The 23,022-nt window shown below is 43.7% G+C and overlaps 1 protein-coding gene across 1 annotated transcript in view; it reads right to left on the reverse strand.

Moving 5' to 3' along the window:
- The window catches only part of MUC16 (mucin 16, cell surface associated), a 104,496-nt gene that overhangs the window by 53,802 nt on the left and 27,672 nt on the right, over positions 1–23,022 (reverse strand). The window contains exons 25-46 of the mRNA XM_045589315.1: positions 22,962–23,021; positions 21,432–21,556; positions 21,089–21,156; positions 20,289–20,461; positions 20,144–20,179; positions 19,215–19,336; positions 18,795–18,862; positions 16,889–17,061; positions 15,115–15,239; positions 14,845–14,912; positions 7,933–8,105; positions 7,792–7,827; positions 6,931–7,055; positions 6,599–6,666; positions 5,773–5,945; positions 5,630–5,665; positions 4,836–4,871; positions 4,418–4,477; positions 3,117–3,244; positions 2,956–3,023; positions 2,324–2,496; positions 1,997–2,032 (exon numbers count right to left, since the gene is read on the reverse strand). Of these exons, the coding sequence (XP_045445271.1) occupies positions 1,997–2,032; positions 2,324–2,496; positions 2,956–3,023; positions 3,117–3,244; positions 4,418–4,477; positions 4,836–4,871; positions 5,630–5,665; positions 5,773–5,945; positions 6,599–6,666; positions 6,931–7,055; positions 7,792–7,827; positions 7,933–8,105; positions 14,845–14,912; positions 15,115–15,239; positions 16,889–17,061; positions 18,795–18,862; positions 19,215–19,336; positions 20,144–20,179; positions 20,289–20,461; positions 21,089–21,156; positions 21,432–21,556; positions 22,962–23,021 (2,130 nt within the window). The remainder of the gene's footprint in view (positions 1–1,996; positions 2,033–2,323; positions 2,497–2,955; positions 3,024–3,116; positions 3,245–4,417; positions 4,478–4,835; positions 4,872–5,629; positions 5,666–5,772; positions 5,946–6,598; positions 6,667–6,930; positions 7,056–7,791; positions 7,828–7,932; positions 8,106–14,844; positions 14,913–15,114; positions 15,240–16,888; positions 17,062–18,794; positions 18,863–19,214; positions 19,337–20,143; positions 20,180–20,288; positions 20,462–21,088; positions 21,157–21,431; positions 21,557–22,961; position 23,022) is intronic.

A 23,022-nucleotide genomic window follows, 5' to 3' on the forward strand; every position in this document is an offset into this window, starting at 1 on the left:
CCCATGGCTCAGAGGACAACATGTAGCTACTATAATGTTAAATAGTTGGGATGATCTGTATAGACCCTAATAGAAGTAGAATTAATGAACATGGGATACAAGTAAGACTAGTGGTCCCATGGCTTGACTCTAGAATAGGTAAGTGATACAGGAGCACAGTGTTTATTTAAGGACAAAACTCAGGAGGAAGGAGGAACATGCTTACCTCCCCTTCTTCCTCCTTCTCTCTACTCTGTAGTCACTCCCTTTAAGCTTCTTTCTACCTTTCTGTCTGTCTTCCATTCCATCCATCTATGGATCTTTGCTTTCTTCCTTCCTTCTTCCATCTTCACTTTCATCCATTCATCTTTTCTTCTTCCTTCTTCCATTCCTTTTTTCTTCTACCATCTATCTACCCACCCATCCATTCTTCCATCCATCCATCCTTCCAACCATCATTCTTTCCTACCTCAGTGCTTCTCTTCCTTACTTATTCCCGTTTACACCTCCTTTTATGCATCCTTCTGTCCATACTCTTATCCCCCTTTCTTCCATCCCTCTTTAATTCCTCCCATCCCTCTTTACTTCTATCTGTTTTATACATCTCTCCTCCCTCCTTACTCTTTTCTCTTCTATTCATCTTTTCTCCCTTCCATCTGCTCTTCCATTTTCTCTCCTTCCCTTCTTCCATTCATCACCTATTCCTTCTTTCCATCCATCAATTTTGTGTTGCCTCCATGTGCATTGATTTGTTCCTACAATGCTCCAGAAACTATTCCCAGGACTGTATAGTGATAAACAAAACACAGTCAATGAAGCTGACTTTAACTTACTTTTCATAATATAATTTAGGAAAATATGGTTGTTATTGGACCTCAGGAGCCCAGAAGCCTGTCATGGTTTGGAAAAAGTCAAAAGGGTAGTTGGACCCAAGGACAGTTTGAGAAAATACACCCTAATGCAAAGGTGATTGATTATTGAACACCTACAATGTTTTCATTGCAGTGCTTCAGATGCAAAGGGAGTTTGGCCCATAAACTAAAACACAGTAGGTGTGCACCAAAAATAAGCCTTTTGAAATAAATTAACCCATAATGGAAAGTTAGAGCATAAGTTTTGGAACTACAGGGACTCTGGATTCTATTATTTGCTGTGTGAGCTGGCAGCCTCTTTTAGCCTGAGCTTTGTCATCTGTAAAATGGAGCTAAGGTATATGGTTGTAGTGAGAATTAAAGGACAGAGTATATATGTTTTGGGATAAATTGTGTCCTCTCCCAAAATTCACAAATTGTAACCCTACTAATCACTGCCTCGGTAGGTGACTGTATTTGGAATAGGGTCTATTAAAGATGTAATTAAGTTAAAATGAAGCCATTGGTGGAAGGAGGCTTATCCAATCTTATAAAGAGAGGGGATTAGAACACACAGAGACTAGGAATGTGTGTGCAGAGGAACAACCATGTGAAAAGGCAGCAAGAAGGAAGCCACCTGTAAGGCAAGGAGAAAGGCCTCAGAGGAAATCACCCCTGCCTGCAATTTGATCTTGGACTTCCAACCTCCAGGAGTGTGAGAAAATAACTTTTGTTTCTTGAGCCACCCAATATTTTGTTATGACAGCCAGAACTGACTAATACAGTATGAAACTTAGATGGTGCCTGGAAGGTAGTGAGTTGAAATCACCAGAAGTCAATAAAACAATGGGTATAACACTGATGTTGAGAAACTAATAACAATAGAGACATGAATGAAATGATAAGAAAAGAGAACCCAGGGTTGGGTTTTAGAAAAATTAAAATGAAAACCATGTGAGGGTCAGATATGGGAAACCATGTGAGTCTCTAAGATTTTATCACCCTGGGCTGGAATTCTCTACCAGAACCGTGGGAGAAAAAGAAGGAATGTGTTAGGGGCCCTTCCAGGTGTTTCTCTCACCAAGGACAGAAGGTGCAGGAGAACAAACGCTTTCAACAACTGCAGTGGGAATGAAACCCAGAAAATAGGGGCCAGGAATACTCACTGGTGGGAGTCATGGTTGTGACTTGCAAGGTGTAACCTGCAAAGAGAAGGTGAGAGGAACTGAGTGAGTTTTGGGATGAACACAGAAATTAAGGGAAAGACAGTTTTGTGTGTGATGAAAGTAGAGGTAAAAGTCAGTGGAGAAATATTCAAGGAGGAGGCAACCAGGCAATGAGATTGAAGGTGGCTAGACCCAGTGATTATTTCATCACAAGGAAGACTGAACCTGGACCAAAAGGAAAAAAGGATGGATGATTTATTGCTTTAGAAATGAAGGCAACACAAACCCCAACTGGAAAAGAGATTATGGTTGTAGCTAACTCCTCACCATTGACGAGAAGGCTGTTCCTGTCCAGGGTGAAGGAACCCAGCTGGGTGACACCATGGGTCTCATGGCTCAGCTCCCAGTACAGCTGCTCTCTATCCAGCCTGGGACCCACATGGTCAGAGTGGTGGGTGCAGACAATGTCCACACCAGTGGCTGCTCCATGTTTCTCAGCCCTGGAGAAGGAAGGACATGGGGATGTGGGATATGGAAGGAGGTCCTTTTGGGTGTGGAAAGTGAAAGGGAATAGGCTGAGGAAATGCTGAAGGGGTAGCTCTGAAGCCTTGTTGGGCCTCTCTTAAATGTCTCTCATCTGAGCCAACCTCTCACAATTAGGCACAGAAAACATTTTAATTAGAATGTGCAGACAGGATACAGTAGTTCTCTAATAGAAAAACCTTCAATGAAAACAAAATGTTCTCTAAATTACATGAACTATAAACATGGTGCTTCATTTCTAAGCCTTGAGCATTCTCACTACCTTTGGGCATGAAGAAGCATGGAGGTATCATGGAGGGTGCTAAAGGCCAGCAGTGCCAGGGACATGTCCAAGAATTGAGCCCTGTTAGCTGGTGTATGAGGGTCCACCTGGCCTGATAAGTCACTCTATCTGGGGGGGTGGGAGGTGGTCTCACCTGAGAGAGGCCAGTCTGCAGTCTGAGAAGAGGGGGCCAGCACTGGTCTTACCAAGCAAGAGCCGCAACTGGAAAGGGAAAAAAGGTAGTGAGCAGAAGGGCTGAGAGGATTGTGGGCAGTCATGAGGTGGGGTTGACGCTGGTCATTGAAGAGCCTTTACCTGGTGCTGTAGGATCCTCTCAGTGGAATTGAACTTCAAGGAAGCTGGGTGCCCCATGTCCTCTGTGTAATGCAGGTTGGTGATGGTGAAGTTCAGGGTGAAGAACACCAGGGTGGGGGCAGTGGCCACTGTGGAGGAGGAAGAGAAATATGTTCAGCTGGGATGACAGTAAACACCGAGGGTGCCTGGGACTCTAACCAGGGGGCACCAGCAGTGGACTAAGTACAGCCACAGGCTGCAGGAGCTGAAAGAGAGAATGTTATGCAATTGCTAAGACATCGGGAACCTCCACTCATTTATTCATTGAGCATCTATTGAGCTCTACTGTGTGAGAGGCTCTGTGCTGGACTCTGTGGATCAAAGAAGAATAGGGCATAGTCTCCTAATGTTATGACCAGGAGAGGGATCAGAGCATTATGATGCAGGGAAGCCAGAAGATGTATCATTCAAAGACAGACACTCCATCAAAGACTGGGGAAAGCTTCCCAGAGAAAACATCATTTTTGGTCTCACCAAAAGCTCAAGTGAGAGTTAGGTGACAGGGGCTGAGCAAGTGGAAAAAGTGCTCAGGCAGAAGGAACAAGGCCCGACAGGAGGGCAAAGCTGTTGTACTTAAGGAACTTGAAGTCCTTTCACTGTGGCCTTGGGGGAGTCTAGACATGAAATTGGAGGGAGCCTCTGAGCCCAAGAAGGGAAACCAGTGTCTATGCAGCTCAGGGGTTTGGGTGTGATTCGTAGAGCAGTGGTCATCCAAAGACTCTGACAGACAGGAATTATGTGAACATCAGGAGGGAGGCTGCAGGTGCTGTGTGGACTATAGTAGGCTAGAGTGGAGGCATCTGCATCTGCCCTAGCAAAAAATGCAGGTGGCATGCATAAAGGCCGAGTGATGCAGATGCAGAGAAAAGAAGGAATCATGAGCTATTCCGTAAGGAGAGGAGATGAACTGGTGATGGATGGAGGTGGGAGGTGAGCAACAGGGTGAGTCAAGTTTGGCGCCTGCCTTGATGATAATGAGAAAGAGTAAGTTTGGGAAAAGATGATGACTTTAGGGTCAGAGACCAAGGGGCTGGATGATGTCTAGGAGGTGGGTGGACCAAGGGTCAGCAGCAGCTGTGTGATGTGGGCTGGACTCAGAATCTGGATTCTGAGCAGCTGGATCCTGATAGCTAGGCGGTCCATGCAATCCATGCAAATGAATAAGTGAAAAAAAAAAGTGATCTAGTATTGCTAGAGGATGAGTGAGCAATGAGAGCAGTGATCTAGTATGAGTGATTTTGCAGAGAGGTTTTGGTGTCTACCTGTGGGCCTGCTGGAGGGGGAGGAAGCCAAAGAAATGAAGGGTATGGATGTCACAGGAACTGAGGAAAACAACCAGGAATAAAATCTAAAGTGTACTGTAATCTTAAGGGAATGGTAGCATTAGTGGTGGGTTATTTATATAAAATGTGCACCTCTCTCTATGCACCATTTATCCTGGGGTTGATTGTTGGCGAGTAGGGAGGGAGGTGACTCCTTACACTCCAGGTTTAACCACATTCCTATGCATTACCTCTGGACACCTTCCCATCTTAATGGGCAGGGGCATTAACAGGAGGAAAGAGTTGGCTGGGCAATGGAGGATTTAAAACAAGCTGTGATGCTAAAAGATGGCCCTCCTCAGTTTATTTTTAGGGACAGGGCAGTGGTCACAGGTACACAGAAATCTGAAATACTCACTATTGGGGGTGGTGGCTGATGACAAATGGGTGTGACCTGTAAAGAGAGGGAGAGATAGTGAGGAAGAGGGAAGGAAGACATCTTCCATGGGAAAGCAAATTGGCCTGACTAGCGTGGCTCAGTGGTTGAGTGTCAACCTATGAACCAGGAGGTCACGGTTAGATTCCTGGTTAAGCACATGCCCGGGTTGCATGCTCAATCCCCAGTGTGTGGCATGTCGGAGGCAGCCAATCAATGATTCTCTCTCTCATGGATGTTTCTATGTCTCTTTCCCTCCCCATTCCTTTCTGAAATCAATAAAAAATAAAAATAAAAAGTTAAATTGTCCATTGAAGAGATGGCAGCTAGACTCACAGCTTGGATATATTAAAAGGAAGACAAAGTGCTCACCTGAAAGACACAAAATTCACCCTTCCCACCCCAGAGAGGCAAAGCCCTGCTCAAATATCTCTGAAATGTGAGGCCCCAATGAGAGTCTGAACTTGGAAGCTTGTGGCCATAGAGCCTCCTCGTTGGGAAGGAGACCCAGCCCCAACACAGCCCCTCAGCATTGATGTAAACACCTGCATCACAGAAACTGGGAGAAAGCATCCCCAGTACTCAACTGGGAATCATTCTGGAGATTCCAGGGAGAAGGTGGCCACTTCTGGACTCTATGGGTACTGGTCCCCATTTTCCCCAGGCAGGAGGTGAGGTGGGGGTGGGGCATGGAGGTAGTGGACTCCTGGCCTCTTTCGTTACTAAGGTCTGAGAATTACGGGGCTGTAGAGACTTCTGAACCTCAGAATACTTACTTCTAGGGGTGGTGGTCTGGGTTCGGAAGGTGTAACCTGCAAATGTGGAGAAACAGAGTGAGAAGGGGAAGGATTAGGGAAAAGGGCAATGGAGATGGAGGATTTAAAACAAGCTATGATGCTAAAAAGATGGCCCTCCTCACCGTTGATGTAGAAACTGTCCTGGTCTAGGGTGTAGGGGCCCAACTGGGTAAAACCACCAGTCAGCAGGCTCAGCTCCCAGTACAGCCGCTCCCTGTCCAGCCCAGGGACTACAGGGTCAGGGCGATGTGTGCAGACAATGTCCACTCCAGTGGCTGTCCCTTCCTTCTTGGGCCTGGCAAGGGTGAATGTCAGGGGTGATAAAAATGAAGTGAATTCCTAGGGAGAGGGTCTTAGCAGTTCTGGGGCAGGACAGGAATGAGCCATAGGAAATGAGGAGGCGGTAGAGAGGTGAGAAGTCAAACTTAGATTCTCTGAGCTCAGTGACTCTGGCCATCCTCACACTGTGAGCAGTCAGTGAGTGGGAAAATTATTAAATTGCAAGGCAGAAACTGTCAGTGACTGAGAAAATTATGATTAAATTAAAATGCAGAAATCTGTATCCTTAAGGCCTGGGGACAGGAAAGCTCATCCAAGAGACATGAATAAAGATTGAATTTGGGATTAAAGCAAGTGGGAGACACTTTTTCTTGAGAAAAATGCTGGAAACAGAACTGAAAACCTAAATGAAATGCCCTCTCTGGTCAAAGGGAGGAAAGAGGAAATTCAGAAAGATGACCGGAGTAGGGATCCAAGCCTACTGATGATTTTGCAGAATCTGAGACAGTTGGTAGGAGGAGGTTCAATCAGAAGAAGCACTGGTCCTGGAGCAAACACCTCCTGAATTCCACTTTCAGAACTTAGACCAGGAAGGCAGGAAGAAGCAAAACTAACTCCTCAGATCTAGAAGCACCTGAGGCTGCTCTGACTGGCTATACAAGGTCTCACCTGAGGCGGGTCAGTCTGCAGCCTGAGTAGAGGGTGCCAACACTAGTATTCTTGAACAAGGCCTTGAGCTGTGGGTGAGGACAAGGGGAAAAAAAAAACAGATGGATGGAGAGGCAGGGGCAAGATGGTCATCTAAGGTTGGGTAAGAGAGACATGGGCAGGGCTAGCACTGATGAACAGGGCAGGAATGGGAGGGGTTGTCACCAGTGGGCAGGAGGGAGTTTAGATAGATGGCTTCAATGAGCAGGAGAGGGTGCAGTGGGTGGAGCTGGCATCAGTGTACTTTGCAGAAGATAGGTAGGCACATTTAGCACCATGGGCAGGTCTCTCACCAGGCGCTGCAGGAACTTCTCGGTGGTGTTGAATTTCAAGGAGCCTGGAGGCCAAGTGTCATCTATGTACTGCAGGTTAGTGATGGTGAAGTTGAGGGTAAAAGGCACCAGGGGTGGTCCTGTGGCTGCAACAGGGGAGGGAGAGAAGAGCCCACACTGAGTCTGGCCTGGGATGAATGTAGGGGGCAGGGCCTGAGGCCATGATCCTGAGACCACTGGCCATCTCACTGGAGACACTGTGAGGGCTGATGGTCCTTGTGGCCTAATTCTAGAATCACCAGTGTTGAGGTTAGACCATCACATGCAGCAGGTGAGGAAGGGAACAATTTGGAAGCTTATCCAGCTTTGAAGGAGACGATTTACACCTAAAATTATTATTTATCTCAAATCAGTTGCTAACTTATTTTCTTCCATCCATCCACCCACCAACATTTAATGGCTATTTCTCTGTGTTCAGCTAACAAAACAAAAATGATTCACAGTGTCGAAACCAGTTTGGCATAGTGGATAGAGTGTCGGTCTGTGGACTGAAGATTCAGGTCAAGGTTTGATTCCGGTCAAGGGCATGTAAATACATTGGTTGCGGGCACATCCCTGGCAGGGGGTGTGCAGGAGGCAGCTGGTTGATGTTTCTCTCTCATCGATGTTTCTAGCTCTCTATCCCTCTTCTTTACTCTCTGTGGAAAATCAATAAAATATATTTTTAAAAAATGATTCACAGCTGTGTGGTATTGCAATGACTCCCTAGCCTGTGTCCCTGACCCTTTCCCTCCCTGAGAGCTGGAGATGTGGGCAAGGGTCTGTCACTTTCTTTCCTGGTAGGATAGAGGGGGCTTCTAAAGGCTACTCATCAGTACTCACCATGGGTTGTGGTTTCTGATGTCTGGTGTGTATAACCTGCAGAGAGAGAGAGAGAAGATGCTGGATGTAGGGAAGGAATAAGAGGAATGCCAGGGAGCATGAGGGCTCAGCAATACACAGGGAAAGGTGGTCACTGCTCACCATTGACATAGAGACTGTCCTGGTCCAGGGTGTAGGGACCCAACTTGGTGACATCTTGGGTCAGCTGGCTCAGCTCCCTGTACAGCTGCTTTCTGTCCAGCCCAGGGCCTGCAGGGTCAGGACGGTAGTTGCAGGCTATGTCCACACTGGTGGCTGCTCCATCTCTCTCAGGCCTGTGGAGGTAGGGACACAGAGGCAGAGACAATGAGGATCCATCTGCAGAAGGTCCTTGAGAACATTGTGGGGCACCACAGTGAAAGTTCGAAGTGGTATGGTTCTTTCCAACAGGAATGCTGTATCTTCCATCATTGAGTGAATTTGCTCCACATTGTAAAAACAGTTCCATAAGAGGCCAGCTTCTGTACAGGACTCCCTTCACTGGCCTCCCTACCCTTTACAATCCATTCTATGTGCAGTAGTCCATTCTATGTGCAACTCTAAATGGAAATCTGTCCTTGTTAGGCAGATTTGCCGAAAACTTTTCACTCTCTACTGTCTGTGAACAAAGCTCCATTGTTGCAAACAGGCACATTAGGAAATCAAAGACCTCCTTTGCTCACCTCGCCTCTCTGCCTCCCTCCTCTAAGGTGAGTACTTCTAATTTGCATGTCCTCTCTGCCTTAGACTCTGCTTTCCCCACGTTATCCCCTCTGACTGCAACACTCCTCTTGCCCCAGAACTGTGTCTTCTGCCATCATTTCTGCTCTCCAAGGTCTCATCCCAGTTCCTCTAGGTCCTATACTTCCCTCATTTCTCAGCACTTCAATGTTGTCACTGGCCATCATTTCTCATCTACAAAATGGGTGTAATCACAATTCCAGGTATATCATGTGGGGATTAAATCTATTGATATTAGTAATTTGCTTAGAATAGTATAATTAATATATACACACATATTTGCATATAATTAATATAATACACAATTCTTGATGACAGAATTTGTGCTTTGGCTCCCATCAAGTTTTTGTAGCAGAGCATCGAGCTTGGTACACACTACAGGTGCCAGCAATGTTTGTGAATGTAAAGAAAATGCGTGGAACTCCAGGCCAGGGAGTGGAGAGGTCATGTTCACTATGGGGCATCGGCAGCCCAGGCTGGGCTCTAAGAAAGGTGACTTCATTCCATCTCTTTCTGTTCAGGAAGATAATCCTTTCTCAAATTCTATTTTTGGAGGCCTGGAGACTTATTTCTGGGAGATGGCCACTAAGGCTCAACCCTCCAAAAAATGTCAGAATAGAGCAGGCCACACATTAGGATATCAAAAACCGGCTTTGCTCACTTTGCCTCTCTGAATCCCTCCTCAGAAATCCCCATCACTAGATGACCTAGGGCTGAGCTCCACACCTCTGCATTGGAAGGAAGAAGACAATTAAAGGCAGGAATGATGTGGAATGAGAATGGACCTAAGGTTCTTCACAAAGAAAAGAGATAAAGTAAGCTTAGTGAGAAAAGGCCTGGGCTCTGAGGAGACTGGGCTTGAATCCCAGTTCCACCATTTAGCAGTTATTGGCTTTGGGCAAGGTCCTGAACTTCTCTGTGCCTTGATATTTCATCTATAAAATGATGAGATTAATAATGATGTTTAACGAGTTTGGGAGATGATTTATGGAAATCATTTAAATGACCCTCTGGATTTGCACTCCCAGGGAACATTTGAAAATGTCTGAAGACATTTTTGATTGTCATAATCTTGGGGGATTGGGGTACTTCAGGCATCTAGTGGGTAGAGGCCAAAATGTTGCTAAATATCCTACAATGCACAGAACAGCCACCCACAAGAATTACCTAACCCAAAATGTCAGTAGTGACCATCTGTGAAGAACCCCAATGTTTGATGCATACTAAGTGCTTGCTGTATGTTAGTCTTCAGAATACTTATATCCAGGAGTGACATCAGCTGCATGGCAGTATGACTGGACCTTCAGGTCTCTCCCTTTTAAGTTACAACAAGTCAAACATTTATAATTCAACAAAGGATTCCATGCTCAACACACAGAGGTGTCTGAGATATATCGCACTGAGACAACTAAAGGTGGCATATCTGAGTGAACAGTGGAGACAGGATGAGAGGATAAAGAACAGAGACAGAAGCTGCATCCAGTCCAGTGCTCCCCAAGACTTCAGCAGACACAATAGCAGGTAAGGGTTGGGGTGCAACTAACACTGGGCAAAGCAGAGGGGCAAAGATAGCAATTGGGTCTACGTGGCTAGCACACTAAGGCTGGGCCCAGGGCCAGGGGCATAGAATTGGTGCAAAATTTGCAATGCTCCACAGCCCACCGGTATGAAACAACCGATTCCTCAGACTCGGGAAGCACTCACCCTGTGGCCTAAAGAGCAGTAAAATCCTTACTCAGCAGATCGCAAAAGGGCTGAAATAAACTTTCCAGCCAAAGTAGTTTATACTTATTACATCAAACCCACATGGAAGAGCAGACCAATATCTCTGATAAATATAGATGTAAAAAACTTTTAAAAAGGACTAGAAAAATCAAATACAACAACACATTAAAAAGATAATATATCATGACCAAGTGGAGTTCACTCCATGGACATAAAGATGTTCAATATAAGCAAATTGATCCCTGTCATGCACATATCAATAAAATAAAAAACAAAAATCATAAGATCATATAAATTAATGCAAAAAAGCCTTTGACAAGATAAAACATTCATTTATGATTAAAACACTTAATATAATGGGTTTCGAAGGAAGGCATCTCAACATAATGAAGGCCATATAAGACAAACCCCTAGCTAATATCACAGCTAAAGGTGAAAAACTGAAAGTTTTAACCCTAAAATCAGGTACAAAAATTATGTCCACTCTCATCAATATTATTCAACATAGTACTGGAAGTTCTAGCCAGAGCAATCAGGCAACAGAAAGAAATAAAAGGCGTTCAAATTGGAAAGAAGTAAAATTGTCACTTTTTTCAGATGGCAAGAATCCACCAAAAAAGTGATTAGGACAACAAATACAATAAAGTTGCAGAATATAACATTGATGTAAAAAAATCTACTGCATTCCTATAGACTAACAATAAAATTTCAGAAAAAATAAATGGAAAAAAACCCACACTACCAATTCCATTTGCAATTACAACAAAAAGTAAAATACCTAGGAATAAACTGAACAAAGAATGTGAAAGACCTATACAATGAAAACTACAAGACATTGTTAAAAAATGAGAAAGACAATCATTTAAATGATTTCCATACTCTTTAAATATCATTATTAATCTCATCATTTTACAGAAGAAACATCAAGGCACAGAGAAGATCAGGAATTTGCCCAGAGCCAATAGCTGACAATCATGATGGATCAGAAGACTCAACATCATTAAAATAGCCACATTACTTAAAGAAATATACATATCTAATGCAATCTCCATCAAAATCCCAATGGCACTTTTCAGAGAAGTATAACAAACATTTCATCAAATTTGTATGGAACCACAAAAAAAAAAAAAAAAAAAAAAAAAAAAAAAAAAAAAACCCAGAGAGCCAAAGCAATCCTGAGAAAAGAAGAACAAGGACAGAAGTAGCATACTCTCTTCCTTCAAATTATACTACAGAGCTACAATAATCAAAGCAGTATGGTATTGGCAGAAAAACAGACACACATAAAAATGGAACAGAATTGACAGCCCAGAAATAAACCCACAACTAATTTTCTACAAAGGATCAAAAACATATAATGGAGAAGAGAAAGCCTTTTTAGTAAATGATGTTGGGAAAATTGGAAAGCCACATGCCAAAGGATGAAACTAGGCTGTTATTGGACACCATACACAAAAATTAACTCAAAATGGATCACAGACCTAAACATAAGACTGGTAACAATAAAATAAATAAAAAGCATAGGTACTAAACTTATGGACTTTGGTCTCATAGAAGCTTTTGTGACTTTGATACCAAATGCAAGGGAAGTGAAAGTAAAAACAGATGAATGGGACTGCATCAAACTAAAAAGCTTCTGCACTGAAAAAGAAACCATCAACAAAACAAACAGGCAAAAATGAGAGAAGATATTTGCAAACAATACCTCTGATAAAGGGCTAATATCCAAAACATATAAATTCTTCCTACAACTCAACAACAAAGAACAAACAATGCAATTAAAAAAATGTGCAGAGGACCAAACAGATACTTTTCCTAAGAAGACATACAAATGGCCATTTATACACATATGAAAAGATGATCAACTTCACTAACTATAAAGAAAATGCAAATTAAACTACAATAAGATACCACTTTACCCTTGTTAGAATGGCTATTATCAACAAGACAAGAAATAACAAGTGTTGGACAGGATGTAGAGAAAAAGGAACCCTCATTCACTGCAGGTAGGAATGTTAACTGGTACAGCTACTATGGAAAATAGTACGGAGTTTCCTCCAAAAATTAAGCATAGAACTACCACATGATTCAGAAACCTTTCTTTTGGATATCTACTTGAAATTTTTTGAAAACATTTATTTAAAAATATATATGCACTGTATGTTCATTGCAGCATTATTCATGAAGCCAAGACATGAAAATAATGTCCTGCGATGGATGATTATATAAAAAAGATGTGGTAAATATATGCAATATAATACTACTCAGCCATTAGAAGCGATGAAATATAAAGATTTGATGACAGTATGGATGAACCTTGAAAGTATCCTGCTAAGTGAAATAAATCAAATGGAAAAAAATAAGCTTATGATTTCACTCATATGTGGGATAGAAAACAGAAAGCAACAAATGAACAAACAAAACAAACAAAGTCATAGATACAGACAACAGAAGAGGTTGGGGGGAGGTTGAAGAGGGTAAAGGGGTCAAATATACCAGGCGTACCAGTTAATAATGTAGATTTTGTAATCAAAGAAAACATAATAATTTCAAGAGAAACATCAAAAGTGCATATTCAAAGTAATGTCCATCGCTAGCTACACATTTCCCCTCTCTTTCAGGTAATTTGTGGATACCGTCCCAATAGAACTTTTCTCGTTTTGAGGCAAACCATTCAGAGGCCCAATTTTCTATTTCTTCGTACATTTTGAAGTGCTGCTCAGAAAGTGCATGTGGTAATCGGAAGGAGTAAGGTCTGGTGAATACAGCGGGTGGGTTAGTATTTTCCAGGCAAGATCTTTTAACGTGTCTAACTGGTTTTGAAGTGTGTGATGGTCTGTTATCATGAAGCAAAATTATTCTGCCATGTCTTCTGGCACATTCTGGTTGTTTCACTATCAAAGCGTGGTCCAAATTGATTATTTGTTGGTAGCGATCAGTATTAACAGTTTCACCTGGTTTTAGAAGCTAATAATACACCACACCTTCCTGATCCAAATGCAGATCATTGTCTTCTTTCCAAAGTGTTTTGGCCTTGCAGTCGATATTGATGGTGGTCTTGGCTCAATCCATGATTTTGTGCATTTGAGATTCTCAAAATAAACCCACTTTTCATCACGAGTCATAATTTGATGCAAAAAAGACTTTCTTTTGTGCCTTTGAAGCAACATTTTACTGATGACTTTTCAGTTTTCCATTTGTCTTTCGTTTTCCATTTGACTTTGCACCTATTTTTTGATGCAAAAAAGACTTTCTTTTGTGCCTTTGAAGCAACATTTTACTGATGACTTTTCAGTTTTCCATTTGACTTTGCACCTATTTTCCTTCCTTTAAAATCTTTCCCATTGCTTGTAAATGACCAGAAATTGTTTGCTGAGCAACGTTTAATTTTTCTGCAAGTTGTTTTGTGTTTTTCTTTTTAAATAACTTTTTAAAAATATATATATTTTATTGATTTTTTACAGAGAGGAAAAGAGAGGGTTAGAAAGTTAGAAACATCAATGAGAGAGAAACATCGATCAGCTGCCTCTTGCACACACCCCACTGGGGATGTGCCTGCAACCAAGGTGCATGCCCTTGACTGGAATCGAACCCAGGACCCTTCAGTCCGAAGGCCGATGCTCTATCCACTGAGCAAACCGGTTTCGGCTCTGCAAGTTGTTTTTGAGTTTGACATGATTCTTCATCCAATACTACTTGTAATTTAATTGTTGGTCTTCAAACTTTTTCGATTGACCTGGATGTTCTTTGTCTTTCACATAGAAATCACATTTTTCAAGATTTAAACCAGCGTTCACAAGTATCTTGAGATGGAGCATGTTCACCATAAGCTTCCCAAAGTAAACACTAACTTTCAGCAGCACTTTTCTTCAAAATAAAGTAATGAATTAAAACTTCCTACAAATGCTCTTTTTTGGGGGGATGAAATTAGACATATTTAAGGGTAAAAATATCTATGTTAACACCTTCAGCAAATTTGACATAGGAAGTTTTGAAGCATGTTGTCAATTCAAAAAAATAGCATACATATCAAATTGCATATATATCAACATATGTGTAACTCCACCTATTGAAAAAAAAATCCACATTATTAACCTGGTATAGCGATGGAAGAAGTCTAAACACTGGTTGGTGAGCAAACAATGCAATATTCATGAGTATTATAGAATTACACACTTAAAATTTATATAAGTTTAGTTATTAACCCATGTCACCCCAATGAATTCAAATAAAAAAAATAAACATATACAGTGTGGGTTGGGGGCATGGTAGGCTGTGGGTTTATTCTTTGTGAAGGAGAATATGAAAGAATGCATCCTTATGAAAGAATTCGGTTCATGCTTTCAGGTTATTATGTTTTGTTTTGCTCCTATCAAATATTGCATGTGAGATTAGAGACTCTTGAGGATGTAAAGGTCCAGTGCAGGAACCAAGGGCCAGAACTGGAGGGATAGTGGCTGTTTCAGATAAGGGGCTGGAAAAGGCTGAGATCAAAGGGAGGACCCAGCCCTAGAGGACTGTGGATAAAATCTCCACTGTGCCTTACTGGGGCATCTCTGGTGGTCTTACCTGAGCAAGGTGAGTTGACAGCTGGAGTAGAGGAGGCTGATACTAGTGTTCTTAAACAAGGATCTGAGCTGTTGAGGGAGGAGAAAGAGGTGAGTAGAAGGACTGATAGGGAAGGGCAGGAGCAGGGCTGGAATGAGAAGAGCAGTGTTTGCATCAGTTGGAAGGCAGGGAGAGATGAATGGAGCATAGGAGAGGTAGGGGACTGATAGCCGTGGGCATGGTGGCCATCAGTGGGCAGTGTAGGAATGAGGTGGGCATGAGCAGACTTACCATGTGCTGCAGGATTTTTTCTATTTTGTTGAACTTCACTGAGCTTGGATGTTGCATGTCCTTCGTGAAGTGCAGGTTTGTTATGGTGAAGTTAAGGGTGAATGGCACCAGGGCAAGGACAGAGACTGTAGTGAAGTTGAGAAAGAAGATATCACACCCTGAATCACTGCCTTTGCTAAATTTAGAGGTCAGGGGCAGAGGGGTAGTGTAAGTCTGGTATTCACATCTGCTGCAGAAGCTCAGAATATCTCTCCCCAGAACAGGAAAGCTTTATTTTGAACATTAATAATAGTAATCTATACTAATAAAAGCCTAGGTGGCCCTCATGTCATCCCCATGTCATCACAAGATGGCCGCCACAAGATGGCTGGCAGGGGAGGGCAGTTGGGGGTGAACAGGCTGGCAGGGGAGGGCAGTTGGAGGCGATCAGGCTGGCAGGGGAGCAGTTAGGAGTTGATCAGGCCAGTAGGGGAGCGGTTAGGGGGCAATCAGGCTGGCAGGCAGAATGGTTAGGGGCAATCAGGCAGGCAGGCAGGCGAGTGGTTAGGAGCCAACAGTCCCAGACTAGAGAGGGTGTAGACTGGGCTGAGAGGACCCCGCCCACATGCACAAATTTCATGCATTGGGCCTCTAATAATAATAATAATAACAACAACAATAATAATGACAACAAAAACAGCAGCAATAACAGCTGATGTTTGGTAAGGACTTACTCTATGCTACATTATAACGTTTGTTAGCACTTTCCATCTGGTATTTCATGTAATCCTCATACAAATCTTGGAGGCACATCCTAACAGAGATGTTAGGATGTGCCTCCAAGATTTGTATGTGCTTCATCTTTCTGACACTAGATGAAATTGCTTCATCTTTCTGACACTAATTTTCATCTCTGTTAGATTTCCATCTAACAGAGATGAAAATTAGTGTCAGAAAGATGAAGCACTTTCCCAAGGCCACACAGCTATTTTAGGGCAGAAGCTCAGGCTCTAGATTTTATCCTTCTTACACTGTCCCCTTGCCTTGATCTGCCCATGCACGCTGTCTTGACTTCTCATTGCATGCAGCTTGGAAAGCAGTAGACATAGAGAGAATGCTCTTACCTGTAGAACTGGAGAAGGAGACTGGAGCCAATGAGTTTCTCAAGGAGGGTGTAGAAGTCATAGACACTGAGGAGGAAGCATCAGAAATAAGAATAATGCAGCTTCACCTTGGAGATGCCAGAGACAATTTGGCATTGATGCCCAAACTGAGTTGAAGTTGGGAGGGGGGTGGCCATAATAAAGACCCTAAGAGTTCCTTCCCCCACACCGAGCGAGGCCTTAGCCATAGGGAGGAAGAACCAGCTACACCCACCAATCACTATGGGGCCACAGAGCCCTCTAAGATTTGGACACTTACCACTAGGGATGGATGTCAAGACTGGTCTGGTGTAACCTGCAGAGTAGGTAAGAGTGAGATTGGATGTTTCAAAGGTTATTAAGAAAGGGATGAGGGGGTTGGACTACTGGTGTAAGAGAAGAGTAGATGCCATTAAGAGGTTGTGTCCCTACAGATGGTGACATGCTCCTATAACCTTTCTGTGACTTCCCAACACTCTCTGGGTGTGACATATACACATATGGTGAAAAACAGGGACCTCACAAGGAGTGGAAGAGTGAGGAGAGAGAAATCTGGAAGCAGACATGGGTGTATCCTCTGGTCAGAGCTCAGAACAGTGATGAAAGAATCCAACTGGTGCTGCAGAGGACATCTGTCACCACCAGAGGCTTACCATTGACATAGAGATGATCCTTGTCTAGGGTGTAGGAACCAAGCCAGGTGACACCATGGGTCTGATGGCTCAGCTCCCAGTAGAGCTGCTCCCTATCCAGCATAGGGCCTGCAGGGTCAGGATGGTAGGTACAAATGGCATCAACTCCAGTGGCTGTTTCACCCTTTTCAGGCCTGGGGAGAGAAGGACATAGATATGGAAACAGGACTATGACATCCTGGTAGGACATCTTTCCTCAGCCTTCTTGTATGTGGAAGCCTGCTTATCTGCTTTCGTGGTCCAGGCATAAGCAATCACAGGATAAGGGGCATCTTTGAGCCACAAAGTACCAGAATGGGTGTTTATTTTATTTTAATCTTCACCCAAGGACATGTTCCCCCATTGGTTTTTAGAGAGAGTGGAAGGTAGGGGAAGAGACAGAGAGGGAAAACCACTGATGTGAGAGACACACATCGATTGGTTGTCTCTCACACATGCCTCAACTGGGGCTGGCAATTGAACATTCAACATCAGTATATGCTCTTGACTTGAATCGAAGCTGGGACCCTTCAGTTTGAGGGCCAATGCTCTAACCATTGAGAAACCCATCTAGGGCTAGTGGATGTTTTAGAATCAGACGCCCATCAGTTCAACCTTAGTGCTGTCACTTGTTGAATAATCCACATGGCTTCTCTCAGTTCTCCCATCTTTGCAGCACGTTGGTGCAACATCATGGGATTCAGAAATGTGTTATATAAAATACCCAGCCCTCCTGCCAAGTACATTAGAAGTGCTAATAATTAATTGTTTAATTAAACAAATAGTTACAAAACACCCATCGTTTCTTAAGGAAAATGGAGAGTAGCTCTGAATAAAAGACTCATCAGCTCTTAAAAAGATAATCCAGACCAAGTTTTAGATGTACCTGAGCATGAGACACTGCATAGCAGACTCCCACCACTGCCCACCTGCCTCTTGCATTACCATCTCTCTGGGACAATAGGGAAAACTTGGCCCAAAACAATAACCTGGGAGACCCTTCAGGTTGCACTGGCAGAGAGCATAATGGGGGTGGGGAAGTGGGGAAGTTGATGTGTGTGGGGAGGGAGTGCGAGTGTCCCTTGTACATCAGCAGGATGGAAGCTACCTGGAGTTAAACTGCTTCTAGCTCTGGTCTCCTACTTGACAAGGTGCAGTGTCAGTTTCATTGCCTATTGGTGCTGCTTTTGGCCTGCATCTTTTCTGGGAGTACAATAAATGGACATTTTTAACCAGCAGGAAACTATAGGTTTGGGTTGAGACAGTGGGGTGGCCCTGTTAACTGGGCAGAACTGTTACAATAGATTAATTTCCCTTTGGGGCATGGGACATCTGAGCCAGGGTGGCTCCAGCACCTATCCATTGAGGTTTCATTTCTTTGCACATGGACTGTTACCTGGAAGGCCAAAGTAATAACCCTTCAACTGCCGAGAGCTTTCTTGCAAAACACAAATGTCCAGTGCTGCCCTGCTGTTTCCTGTTCACATCCTTCTAACTAACACTGTAGTTGGGTCTGTCCCATTCATGTCTTGCAAGTCTGGCTGCACCTAACGGTGAGCATCTACTTATATATTGTGCTCGAGGCACTTCACTTCCCATAGCTCAGTCTAGACTAGGGGTGTCGAACTCAATCAGAGAAGGGGCCAAAATCTAAAATCCAGCCTAAATCGAGGGCCGAATGGTTTACTGAACAGTCATAAACTGTCATTGTGATGGAAATGCAGCGGAGTGCAGTGATGACAGCGCAGTGCGGGCCACATTGCAAGGCCTGGCGGGACGGATTTGGCCCGCGGGCCTTGTGTTTGACACATGTGGTCTAGACCATGGCCAGCCCAACCAGCCCACATCTTACCACACCTATGAAGGCAAGATAGAGATGAGGTCTCACCTTAGTGTGGTCAGTCTGCAGCCAGTGTAGAATGAACCAATGCTGCTGCTGGTGAACAGAGGTTCAAGCTGAGAAGGAAGGAGTGGATGAATAAAAAATAAGAATAAAACTAATCATCATTTAAAACACAATGCTTTTTAAAAAAAAAAACAACACACAACAGCTCCCTAATATTCTCATACCACATTTAATTCTCAAAAGAACCCTTTGGGATAAAAGACTTACTGTCTCAGTTTCACAGATGAGGAAACAATACCACAAAGACTAATCACTATTCCAAAGTCACATCACTTGTCTGTGGCCGTTCCAAGTTTTGAAGCTGGAACTGCCTGCCTCTCTAGCCCTCTAAATCCTCCAAACTTGTAGCAAGGAGGAGTGGAGTGGAAATTAGAAAGCAAAGTGGACAGCAGGAGCTCTCACCAGATACTGTAGAATTGACTCTGTGGAGTTGAACTTTGCGGAGCCTGGCTGCATGTCCTCCGTGTAGTGCAGGTTGGTGATGGTAAAGTTGAGGGTGAAGGACATGAGGGCAGGGCCAGCATCTGCTTTGGAGAGGGGATGGAAAAGCCATGTTCTGAGTCAGTGTTGGATCAGATGTGGGGAAAAGGGTTACTGGAACACAACCCCTGCCTAATTTGGGGACCCCATCAGCTTGGACATAAAAGGGATGGGGTGCCCATGACTGGGGCTATTTATGGGGATCATTTCTTGTTTATATGAGGCTGGAGATGGAGTGGGGGTAGAGAGTGGAGGCAATGGAATATTTTATTTTACGTGGTTCCCAACTTTGGCCACCTGCAGAAAGTGAAGATGATGGTATGAGGGTGCAATATTAATGATCCAGAGATGGTTGCTGTATCTTAGCCTCTTTGCACATGGACTGTTTGTTATCTGAAAGGCCAAAGTAATAACCTTTCAACTGGTTATCAAGTTATTATAAGAATAAAGTCATATCTATTTAATATATTCAAAAAGAACATTTCTTAAAACAAGCCATTGTTTAAGTAGGTAAGCTGGAGAATAGATCCTTTACTGATTTGGCAAGTTGGCCACTTGGAAAATTTTTCTTAGTGAGAGGTCCTGCTTTTCATTCTTCCAAGGTCTGAGAGATAATTTGGAATTCAGGATCTACCTATAGTTTTCATAAAAAGGTTACAGAGAATGGCTTAGGACCATCAAATTACCTTGGAGATACCAGAGAGGGAGGTGGTCATGGTAATGGTCCTTCTTCATTGGAGGTTGGGGTGGAGTAGGGGTGGGGCATGGAGGCAATAGACGCCTGGTCTCTTCCATTCTTAAAGACTGAGACTTGTAGGGTTATAGAGATTTATAAACCACAGAATACTCACTGCTAGGGGTGGTTGCCTGAGTCTGGTGTGTGTAACCTGCACAAGTAGAGAAAGATAAGATGAGTAGAGGGAGGGATGAAGGAAAAAGAAAAATGAAGGAGAATGTGCAACCTGCTGAAATGTAAAAAAAATGGCAGCCTCTCACCATTGATGTAGAGACTTTCCTTGTCCAGGGTGTAGGGACCCAACCTAGTGACACCATAGGTCAGTTGGCTCAACTCCCAGTACAGCCGCTCCCTGTCCAGCCCAGGGCCCACAGTGTCAGGGTGATGTGTGCAGATGGCATCCACTCCAGTGGCTGTCTTGTCCATCTTGGGCCTGGCAAGAGTTGATGACGGGGAAAACAATAAATACAGTTTTTTAGGAAGGGTCCTGACATTTATGGGGGCAGGAAGGAATGATCCATAGGAAATGAGGAGGCTGGTAGAGAGGTAAGAAGTCAGACTCAGATTCTCTAAGCTCACCAACTTCTGGCCAGTCTAAGTCTTTGAGCAGAGTCAGTGGGTAAGAGAGTCACCATTAAATTGCAAAGTAGAAACCAGCATCCTAAAGTCTTGAGGACAGGAAAGCTCATACTTGAGACACGTGTGCAGCTGAAATTTGAGATTAAAGCCAGTGAAAGAGACATATTTGGCTTCAGAAAATCCTGGGCATGAAATTTAAAACCTAAAGGAACTGCCCTCACTGATCAAAATGAAGGGAGGAGGGATGACAGGCTATGAGTTCAATTAAGAAGGACGATAGGCTATGAGTTCAATCCTGCTGATGGCATCTGCAGAATCTGGAGACAGTTGATGGGGGACATAAAATCAAAAGAAGCATTGGTCCTAGAACAAGCGCCTCCTCAACCCCACTTCCAACAGGAAGGGCAACAAGGAGTCAAACCAAACTCTTTAGATCTAGGAACATCTGAGGCTGTCCTAGCTGGTTATTCCAAGGTCTTACCTTAGCATGGTCAGTCTGCAACCCAAGTAGAGGGGACCCACACTGCTATTCTTGAACAAGATTCTCAGCTGTAGAAGAAGGAAAGGGAAGTAAGTGGGTGGGCAGGGCAGAAGTGATATGGATGGGGCTGGTATCAATGGGCTGGGCTTGTATCCATGGAGATAAAGATAAGATGGGTGGAGTCTACTTCCACAGGTGTGACACTTAGGTAGGTGGGTCTTGCATGGTGGTTGGGGCAAGAGTGAGTTGGGGCTAGAGTGAGGGTCAGTTCTATGGGTGTGGTAGGGATTAGGTGGGCCAGCTTCAGTAGCTGGGGCAGAAGTGAGGTGGGCAAGGTTCTCACCAGGCCTTGCAGAACTCTTTCAGTGGTGTTGAACTTCCAGGAACCAAGACGACCCATGTCCTCCTCATAGTGCAAGTTAGTGATAGTGAAGTTGAGAGTGAATGGCACCAGGGTAGGAACAGTGCCTGCAGTGGAGGTAGGAGAGAGATGCCTTCTGAGCCCACCCTCTGCTCAGTGTGCCTGAGCAGGAGGCAGCTCACATGTGTCATCAAGTCATCAAGCATTGAGAGGTATCCTCTTTCAAAACAGGCAGCTTCAAAGGGATGAGTTCCCATATATCATCATGAACTGAGGGGCACTGAGGACAAGTATAATAAACTGCACTATGGAGGTAAGTTCATCATAAAGCAGAAAGCAAACATGTGTGACCCTGCAGTTTGCTAAAATTCTAGACAGATACCCTCTTTTCCTGAGTTTTTTTTTTTAATTTCATCTACATTATTTCTATGAGATCCACTTATTTATTGACTTTTTAAATTGTTTGAAGAAATGCTTATACTTTGTTTTTATGGATAAGGACCTGTTTTAAGTGCTTTACTTACATTTTAACTCATTTAAGCCTTGAGGAAAACCCTTTGAAGAAATATAGTATTCTTATCTCCATTTTACAGAAGTAAAAACTAAGCCTAAGGGAGGTTAAATAATTTACCCCAAGTCACTCAATCTCTAAATGATAGAGCATGGTTTGAATCCAGGTGACCGAGTTTGTGCTACTAATCCCTCTACCTAGGACCATAGGCAGATCCCACTTACAGTGACAACTAGTTCTGGAAAAGCTGTGAGGGGACAAGGGTCCTAATGCCTTCAGGAGGCCCTCACTGATGAGTGCCAATAGACTTAAGTAATATAGAGGCAATGACAGCTCATCTAGGACCTCATCTGGGACCTTAGGTGTTATCGAAATCTATCATGAGCCAGTGGGAGCCCAGGAGTGAAAAAGCTGGCCCTATTTCAACCAGAAAATGCCCAAATCCCTGACCACGACCTATCGGGAGCATTTCTAGGTATGCACAGAGCTCATGTGGTTCCCTTGTTTCCTGGAAATGAAAACTAAAAGCCTAGAGTAGGGGTGTCAAACTCAATCAGAGAAGGGGCCAAAATCTAAAATCCAGCCTAAATCACGGGCCGAATGGTTTACTGAACAGTCATAAACTGTCATTGTGATGGAAACGCAGCGGAGTGCAGTGATGACAGCGCCTTGCGGGCCACATTGCAAGGCTTGGCGGGACGGATTTGGCCCGAGGGCCTTGTGTTTGACACACGTGGCCTAGAGAAAGAACCACCCTCCCCCACACACCTACAGAATTCACCCAAGGCCATTCTGATCTAATTCAATACCTTTTGTACCCTCAAGTCTTTATTGTCTACCTTTCTTGCTGGAAGCCCATCAAAGAATAGGCCCCTTTCTATTCTGATTGCTTCTGCATTATCAGGGCCTTTTATACAGAAAGTGATAAAGGAATACTAACTAAATGAATAAAGAAATGGTCATGGCTCTCTATTGGGAAATTACATAGAGCAAGCTCCTACCTATAGAGACTGGTACTGGGGTCGCTGAAGTTGCTGGAGACGTGGTGGAGGCCATAGCAAC

This window comes from Pipistrellus kuhlii, unplaced genomic scaffold (assembly GCF_014108245.1).
Source record: "Pipistrellus kuhlii isolate mPipKuh1 unplaced genomic scaffold, mPipKuh1.p scaffold_m20_p_30, whole genome shotgun sequence".
In the NCBI taxonomy this organism is placed as follows: Eukaryota; Metazoa; Chordata; class Mammalia; order Chiroptera; family Vespertilionidae; genus Pipistrellus; species Pipistrellus kuhlii.